General features: G+C 35.3%; 1 protein-coding gene across 1 annotated transcript; it reads right to left on the reverse strand.

Annotated features, from left to right (window-relative positions):
- Window positions 1-714: 714 nt before the first annotated feature.
- On the reverse strand, window positions 715-5,750 carry LOC106478534 (prodigiosin synthesizing transferase PigC-like). The gene has a single exon (XM_013939082.2). The coding sequence runs from the start codon at window positions 5,616-5,618 to the stop codon at window positions 1,665-1,667; it is 3,954 nt and encodes a 1,317-aa protein (XP_013794536.1). The 5' UTR covers window positions 5,619-5,750; the 3' UTR covers window positions 715-1,664.
- Between the last annotated feature and the right edge of the window lie 3,987 nt (window positions 5,751-9,737).

Below are 9,737 nucleotides of genomic sequence, written 5' to 3' on the forward strand. Positions count from 1 at the left end.
CGTTATCAGACGAGTGACTCAAAAATTAGTTAACTATATTTATCCTTCTTAAAACTTTATAAAAAGTTTTTTTTATAAAGTTATTGTAACATAGTTATTGTTGCTGTATTTTTTGTTACTAACCCAGTGGTACAGTGGTAGAACCGGGTTTCGATACCCATGGTGGGGAGAGCACAGATAGCCTATTGTGTAGCTTGTGCTTAACTACAAACAAAAGAAAATCTTACTAACCTACTTAAATTACATAATGTTTGATGTATTTAAAATGTTAAGTAGTATCTAGCTAGATTGATATTTTTCAATATATGTATATATATATCTAGCTCTGATAAGTATTGGTTCAATAATAGAGTTCTGGATTTTAAAGCTGATGAGCCGGTTTCGAGTCCGAACAATACTACAAAATATTCCCTGAACTTTAAGCTGTGGATCAGTTATAAGAATAACACTCAATCCCTTAGCGTATATATCGGTTGTAAAATGCTATTGACTAGCTGCCTAATCAGTATATCGAAATTAGGGATAGTATTTGCTTGAAGTTAAGCACAAAGCTACAAAATGGGCTATCTATGCTCTGCCTATCACGGGTATCGAAACCTGGTTTCTAGCGTTCTACGTTCGCAAACATACCGCTGTGCCACAGGGGGGCTAGGGATAGGAGCAGATAGTTTTGTATGAATATAAGTTCAAAAGAAATAAACGATTAGAAACGCATACAATATATACGTTTATACATTTTTCTTGCTATCAGACATTAGTTTTTCTTTAGGTTTCTATACATATTTTATAAATCTCAAAATAAAGTTTTAAGGAATGAAAAAAGGAAATTTCGTTAAACAAAGTTAGGAAACGAACTAAGAATTACCTCGAAAAATGATAGGCAACACAAAGGCAAAACACTTTATAATAAGCTTAACGAAGTAACAGAATCAAAGTAATTGATCTCGTTGCATGTTTTGAAAAAAATATCGTTATCTACCTACAGAAATTACTTTGGTGCAAATGAGATATTTATATAATTCACGTTACATTAAGAGAATGGCTGTAACTTACAGGAAAAAATCTAACTTTGTTGACCAGTTGTTCTGTTCATCGAGAATGAATGTGTAGACAAAATAGCTTTAATGTTTGTGAGTTTCCTATCTATGAAATTATATATATATATATATATACAATATTATTACAAATTGACCACCAAATGATCATTAGCGTATTGCTTATTATATGTCTTAAATGTATATGAGAAAACATATTTTAAGCTTAAATTACATATTAAAAAAACAACACACATCTATTACTTACGCATCTCCATTATGAGAGGCCTAACTATTTTGTTTTGCTGACCCTAGCTATTCTGATGAGCCTTAACTAGGTGAAAATGCAGTCCATAGCGGAGGGTATTGCACGTTACAAACCGCATTTTCAATTTTCATTTGGTGAAATGAAATATGCAATATATATATATACCTACATGTTTTGCGATTTTTCTCATTATAAAATTTATACAATAACGTATTATATTATTTTCTTTTTTCTAAATACATTCGTAACATATAATGCTAATACCATTACAAAGTTAGTTTAATTATTTTTATCGAAGCATCTTGTGCTGCCATGCAACTGCACTATCTTTCCACAAATTGAATGTGAGTATCACTGCAATATTAGTCTAAAATTTTTTCTAACCGTCCTCTATTGCCATCCAGTTGCACCATCTCCCCAGACTTGAAAATGCTTGTAGCTCCATGAAGCCCTATTACACAGGGAAGTCCATATTCACGTGCCACAACAGCTCCATGTGAAATAAGACCTCCCAATTCTGTAGCAACGCCAGACAAAAGAGGAAAATATGGGCTCCATCCAATATCTGTGCCATAAGTTACCAAAATGTCTCCAGGTTGTATCTCGTCAGCTTTATCAATGGAGGTCACTACTCTAACTGGACCTCTGGCAATTCCTTGGCTTACTGGAGTACCTGTTACGTAAAAATATGAGGAGGTGCTATCGTGTTGCTCCGTTTTAGGTATTGGTTTAATTATTCCCTGGGTTATCTCCGAGAAGCAAAGTGAATTTAACAGAGGATCCACCTTTTGTCGACGAATAGCCTTAGAAATTAATCGTGGTGAACGTAGATGAAGAAGTTGTCCGATTTCTTGATGTGTTAAGAAGAACAAGAGGCGAGCATCAGGTAGTCTTCCTTCTTTCATCATTAATGTACCTAAATGGCAGTAGGCTCTACGAATGACATCCAATGTTTTAACCAAAAGAGATTTGGAACGTTCTCTCACTTGAACACCATTTCTTACACGGGGAAGCAAAAATTTTAGGACATACTTCTGCCACCAAGACAAGGACACTTGAAGGTTTAATAATGCTTTTACAGAACTGACTTCTTCCCTGCATTTGTCTTTTTGATTAATGTTTCTCATCAAACACTGAAGTGTCTGAACAACAGAGGTTGAATTAGATCTCCAAGGAATCGAGTTTATATCAAGTTCTTTTAAACAACGATGTCCATGCTTACGAACAAATTCTCGGAAAGATTTTCCAGCAGCTGTTTGTCTTATACGTAACAATCTCGTTGCAGACTCTGGTGTCATATCAATAAACATCTTGTTGTCAACTTCCTTACTAATTTCCAGCGCCAATTTCCTAAGATCATTGGGGATATCAGCACTCTCCACGTTGGTGCAAGTTGATAAGAGGTAACCAAAATCTGAAAAAACCTTAACATTCCACTCTTTCTCTGCTGACACCAATAAATTTAAAAGGAATGCATTCCATAATTGAGAATTTGAAGTGCAACACATATGACATACAAGTGACTCGTGAGTTGTACTAAGAAGATACTTTTCAATCGTTTTATACATTTCCAAAGAATCTTTGAAATTCACTGGAAGATCATAGCTAGAGTATCGTTTCTCTGTGTTTTGCAAAACTTGGTTTGCCTGAAGTAAAGATTTACAAATGAAACAAATGCATCGTAAAACAAACGACAGTGACATTTTAAACATGCTTAATCGATCCTTGCTTCGTTCTGCCATTTCTCTGTTTCTAATTGGTCGCCCAAAGAAAGAGACTTGATATCCTGTGGCCATATTTCCTTCATTCGTAAAATATGGGTTATCTAGCATGCTAAAAAATGCATGATTAAATCTGCAACAAATTGTTTTGGATAAGTAAGGGTATAAGAGTTCTGGCGGATACATTTTTATTCTCTTGAAGGACATCTCAAAGATGTACATTAGTGTAAACATTCCCAATGGGCTTATAGCTCCAGGTATGACCTCTCCAATATTAGCTTTGGTAAAAAATTCATGTTCACTACGTAGAGGTGAGTCATTCTCATGAATAATTTCGAACTCCGTCTCTGTTTCAGTTGATGTAATGGATCTGGCCTGAAGTAAATATATATTTTCTTTCACCATTGCCCATTCAATGTCTCTAAGACTGGCAAAACATTTTTCAACCAAAACTCCAACATGGCCAAGATATATTGCAGAAGATTCACTTAAACAGCTTTGTGAGGAATTTGTTGCTGATACCATATCCTTTATTTCGCCATCTGCTTCTACCACAGTACACAAGTTTTTCTTACCAATACTGACTGACCGATATGATATTTTATTGTTATAATCGCGATCTAATAATATGGTATCAGGTTCGGCAGTACCAGATACAACAGTTTCACCAAGTCCATAGTTAGCTGTAATAGTGATGACTGCTGGGTTAGAGGTCACTGGGTCACACGTAAACATGACCCCAGCAACATCAGCTGGAATCATTTGCTGGATGACCACAGCCATGGGAGAGTTTAATAGCTGACCGTTGCGCCTTTTATATTCAATAGCCAAGTAAGAAAACTGTGATGCCCAACATTTAGTCACACCTTCATAGATTTGGCTTAATCCTTTAATCCCCAGGAATGTATCATTCTGTCCAGCCGCCGACATGTCATCCGAATCTTCTCCTGAAGCTGAAGATCTAACAGCAAATGTGAGTGTGTCTAGTTTATCTCCAAATTTTGACTGAAGACTTTTGTGTAATAATCGGCAAATTGTTTCTGGGAGTTTAACTCTACTAATCATTGTCACAGTCTGTTGACAAAATTCCTTGAGATTCCCTGCAATATGACCCCAAGCAATCTCTTCCAAAGAAGTTAATACCTCTTGTAGTTGTCCTTTCTTAATGAATTCTTGATAGGCTACAGTAGTAACAACCACTCCCGGGGGAACATGAAATAAATGTGTTCGTTTAGAGATAGTGGTTAACTTAGCAAGAGAAGAACCTTTGCCTCCAGTTAGAGCTGTTATATAACATTGTGGTTGGTCAATTTCGACAACCATTGGTCTCATGATGACTTGATGATGGTCAGACAAAATATTTGACATGTTAGCACAAGGTATGGGTTGAACGTCTTTAGATTTGTATTGGAACACAGAGATTCCACAACCAATGTCTTCATTAAGACTAATAATAGAGTATTTGAATAATTTATATATATTGGTACTTACAAAGTCACATATGTGTTCTTTCAGGTCAACCACACACTTAAAGGTCTTCCCACCTGCTACAAACGAAAACTTTACGAAGCGAGGTATCTGTTTGTTTTCACCCATTAGGGCAAGTTGAAAGTTACAAGACCTGATAGGCATCATTACAGCGTTAGAATGGATGTAATGGCCGTAGACAAGATGGGAGACAATTCCTGGTAAGGATACGGCACTAACGTGGAAAAGACCGCCTTTCTTGAGAAAGCCAAAAAAGTCAACACTTCGATGAAACGGAACAGACTGGCCCAAATTTCGTATTCGGGTTCCCCACAAAATAAACTCTTTTTCCTGTCCTTCAACAGAAACAGTTCCTTGTAGTTGACCTCCCTGTTCGTAATTATTTAAAGCTTTATTTAACCTATTAGTGTCTGGCAGATATTTATCCCATGGTTCTTTTGCTAATGCTTCAGCCAGACTATCTTGGTTTATATCACAGATCATATCTTGGACATCAGACATAGCTTGCCATATAAAACTGAATTTGACATGAACTACTCTGTTATCTGTTGAATCACTACGAATCTCTCTCAAAAAACCGTTGAATAAAATTCGCCATTTCCTCATAGCACTAACACATTTTATTTTTAAACCTCCTCCACTAAAGTAATCACAATCTCCAGCTAGGCTATGACATACTGGACCATTGGGAAAAGTGTAGTGATTGCCAACATCCGTCCTCAAAAACATCATAACTTCTACAACGTTGCTGTGTAGTCTGGATGCTTTGACTACTAGACACTCGCCTGTTGACTTGACACCATAAAAGAAGATTTCGTCTACTTTTTTAAGTAAATGTTTAGATGGTTGAGGGTTTTCCAAAGCGATCTCTTTTGGTGGTGGAATAAATCCATTTTTCTCCATGTCTGTAAGACTATTCATGTCGTACAAGTCAAACCTTTTCCGCTGTGCCCATATTTGAATCTTCAGATATAGAAGGCTAACAATTTTTTTAATGTAGAAAAAACGATTTGGTAAATTATATACTCCATGTATAGGCTTCAAATCTTCTGTAGTTAGTATATGGTAGAATACAAATCCTATGGGAATTGCAAGAACAGCCCCCATCTTGTCTTGTAAACTTACAAAATAACTCTAGTTTTACAACAGTACATTAAAGTAGATATTCGCACTTGCATGTACTACAAACCATTTTCTAGTAGAATATAAAAGGTCTGTCACAATGTACTCTACTCTGCAGCGTTGAGATACATGTTAACGTTAACCTTCATTCTCTATAAGTCACATGACTTAATCGTGGGCAGGAAGGCCTATCTGCTGCTAACATGTTTTGATTAGACTTTCCTGTCATTTATGGATGTTGATAACTGACATGTTGGTGACGGAATTTCTCTGAATAAGAGATAAGTTTTTATGACCTTGAGTTATTATCATATAGGCCAGTTACTACAGTACAGTTTTCGTAATATCAAAGGTTAAGAGAATCTCTTGATGTGTTTGATAGCAGTGATTTTTTTAGGCATACATCTATTACCGTTTTTGATTCGATATATATTAGTAGAAAATAAAAATATTTTTATTGGTCTATTCATACAGCACCACAAATCAAACATTTCTCAAACGACAGTTTCTACAGATACATAATTACAGCGACTTATTTTGTCAAGCAGGACTTTATTTTGATCATACTTAGTATTCCAGTATTTGCTTCGAAAGATAAGATATTTTTAGAATAGAGGTCTCATATGTGAATTAGAATAAAATACATCCAAATATGCTTGAGTGGAGAAAAAATCCAAACTTTTGTTTTAGTTTAAATAGTAAGTGATATCTTGTAAACACTACAAAGTAAAACAACTTGGCATTATTCATAGTGTATCATTTTTTCATGTGCTGTAAAACTAAATTTACATTTAGCTTAGCTCCTAATTCAACACATCAAATTTTGTTTAGTGTAAATCAATGATGCTTTCTAGGTGAATTAGAGTTTAGATGATTAAGTGTAGACTATAGATTAAAAGTCACCATCACACAATAAAGATGAATGCTTTGCATTAATTAAAATCCACGGTTTCGATTTCTGCTTCTGCCTTTCTTAAGGTGCAAGTATCTTATATATTTTAGTCTTGACAATGTGGTGTTTCCAATGTCGGAAAACTCCAAAAGCTCGAGATTCAGAGCGAGCTAAGTGTAGAGTGGCTTCGCTTCAATTATTGAAAGTGTGAAGAATATTATATCATTACATAGAAGCATAGTAAGAAAAAAATATTTTAATCAAATAAAATAATCAACACACAAAGATTCTGACACTTTCGGCTTATAGATAGGAAAACCTGGACATTTTAGAATGATTTCAAAAGAAAAAAAGCACAAAAGTTATTTTCTAACTGTGTAATTTAAATTAAAAAAATTAGATCAGCTTCACTGGTCGTACATAAATTCAACAATGTGCATGCTCAAGTTAAAGATGCTCAATTAAACAATGTTCGGTGATTAGGGTGCTCGACTCGCAATCTTAAGGTCAAGGGTTTGAGTCTTCGTCACCAAACATGCTCTCTCTTTCGGCCATGAGGGCGTTATAACGTGACGGTGAATCCCTATTCGTTGGTAAAAGAGTAGCCCAAGAGTAGGCGCTTGTTGATGTTGACTAGCTGCCTTCCCTTTATTCTATCACTGTTGAATAAGGGACGACAGATAGCCCCAAACCAACAATATTCATGCCAAAGCACATGTTCTTATGTTAAAAGCTTTTTTGTTGAGGTTTTTACAAGTTTGTAAAAGTGAAAACATACTGACACATTGTTTTCAGAGTCATTTAAGTGTAACTTTGTTTTGTAAGAGTTTACATGGGGAATGGTTTACATTAAAATTGTACATGCTGAGACCTGTCTCCTAGTGTTTCCAAGTGAGGGAGACAGCGATTGTTATCAACTTATTCTTGCCACATGGACTTGATCTGGACTATAAATGAAAGCAAACCATAGTACTACAGTATGAAAAAGTATATTAATTTTTTCAACAATTTGGATAGGATGATTGACATGTACTATTACATATTAAAATGACTACACACATATACGTACATATATATATATATATATAACTTTAGTTGATGGACAGTGATTCAAAATTTTAAATACTTTGCATGGTAACCCCACGTGCACGGATACAGGTGATTATACTTATTTAAACCTTAGCCTTAGTTTGTTGATAAACTATTTTATACTGACTATACGTTTAAAATTATTATAATGGGACACTAAGGCTTATTTCAGCCCACTTGAATCTTTCCAGGCTTTCACATTTATTTGCTTTCTTACACCAGGCTAGAACCACCTGGTAAAAGAGAGATATATGAAATTATATATTTTGAATTGCAGTTTTCTCTCTTTGAGCCTGAAAATGTTTTGTAAGACTAAAGTACTAACGCATGAAACTTTTATACAAAACACCAAAGTAAACGAAAATGTATTTTCATCATATATTTCACTCTCAAACTTTCTACCGTTTTTATGCATCGATGAATCTGTAACTATAAGTTGATGATCTTGCTCATGCAGTGTATAACATTATTACTGTTTGTTTGTAGCTGAGCACAATGGGCTATCTGTTATCTGTGCTGTGCTCAACACGAGTATTGAAACACAATTTTTAGTGTTATAAACCCACAGGCTTACAGCTGAGCCACTGGTGGGTCAGTCATTACTGTTACCATGAGAAATTTACACGCATATGTATGGCTAACAGTAGCGTTAGGTATCATAAAATCTATCTTTGATAGTTGGTCAACATAGGAATTGCTTTTAATGAAAACAAAGAAATACATACAGCTAGAAAGAAGCAAATATTAATCAGAAATCCACCTTGCGAGTCTGGCCATATAAGTTAAATGAGAAATGGCGAAATTTATAAACTTCTAAAAGTTATGCTCAAATAAGCACACATTACACTCTTCGTCTTGACAAACAAGATCTACAAGTGCCTTTATAGTCTCTTCAACAGGATTACCTGCCATAGAAATATTATGTTAAATATGACACAGTTAAACCTGATATAAACTGTGGAACCATATGTTTAATACGTGTAAGTACATATTGTTTTGGCATTACAGAACACATTAGAACTTTTATAATGTTGTTAGTCTGTAAGTGTTTTTGTAATAGCCGAGATTCTGCGGATCACACAAGTGTCTCTACAGCAGTGCTTTACTTTAGTATAATTATTATCAAAGTGCTTCTGTAATAGTCGAGATTCTGCGGATCACAGAAGTGTCTCTACAGCAGTGTTTGGTATAAAAGTGCTTCTGTAATAGTGTCTGGTCAGACAGCAGGGAATATATGATTATTTAAATAACCTATGTTCATTCTTGATGTTATTATTAATAAAAACTCTTCTTTAGTTAATACCAACCCTGATGTAGCACAATATGATAATTCTACTTTGTTCGTTTGTTTGTTTTGAATTTCGCGCAAAGCTACACGAGGGCTATCTGCGCTAGCCGTCCCTAATTTAGCAGTGTAAGACTAGAGGGAAGGCAGCTAGTCATCACCACCCACCGCCGACTCTTAAGCTACTCTTTTACCAACTAACAGTGGGATTGACCGCACATTATAACGCCCCCACGGCTGAAAGGGCGAGCATGTTTGGTGTGACGGGGATTCGAACCCGCGACTCGCAGATTGCGAGTCGAGCTCCCTAACCACCAGGTCATGCCGATGTAGCAATTTCAGATTATCCCTACTTTATCTTACTCCACGGTAACTTGAAATCGCGTTCAGATTACCGGGAGGTAGGATGAAATCGATTTGAAATTACCCTTGGGGGTAGCTTGAAGGTGATTTCAACCTAATGAATATTCACTCTTGTAATTATTGTAATTTTTTCTCCTGGATTTCTCCAATTAGGTTGAATCTTTGTATATCTTATGTTTGTATGTAATATGTCATGCACTTTGAACTAGTGTATGACTGGTTTTAATATAATTAACATTTTTGTGATATTTTTTTATTTTTTTCAGATATTGAGACTAGCTTTCAATCTTGTATGTTTCACGTGTTTTATTCAATAAACGTATCATGAGTTGTAAGTATAAAAAATTATCAGTTTAGCTAAATCAGCGAGGGGGTAATCTGAACAGTGCAGGGGTAATATGAAATCAGGTTCAGGTTACCCCGGGGGTATTATGAAATCAATTTCAGATTAACGGGAGGTAACTTGAAAGGGGGG

This window comes from Limulus polyphemus, unplaced genomic scaffold (genome assembly GCF_000517525.1).
Source record: "Limulus polyphemus unplaced genomic scaffold, Limulus_polyphemus-2.1.2 Scaffold222, whole genome shotgun sequence".
NCBI lineage: Eukaryota > Metazoa > Arthropoda > Merostomata > Xiphosura > Limulidae > Limulus > Limulus polyphemus.

Coding starts and splice junctions, on each gene's coding strand:
- LOC106478534 (XM_013939082.2), bottom strand. CDS start 5,618: ATGGGGGCTGTTCTTGCAATTCCCATAGGATTTGTATTCTACCATATA.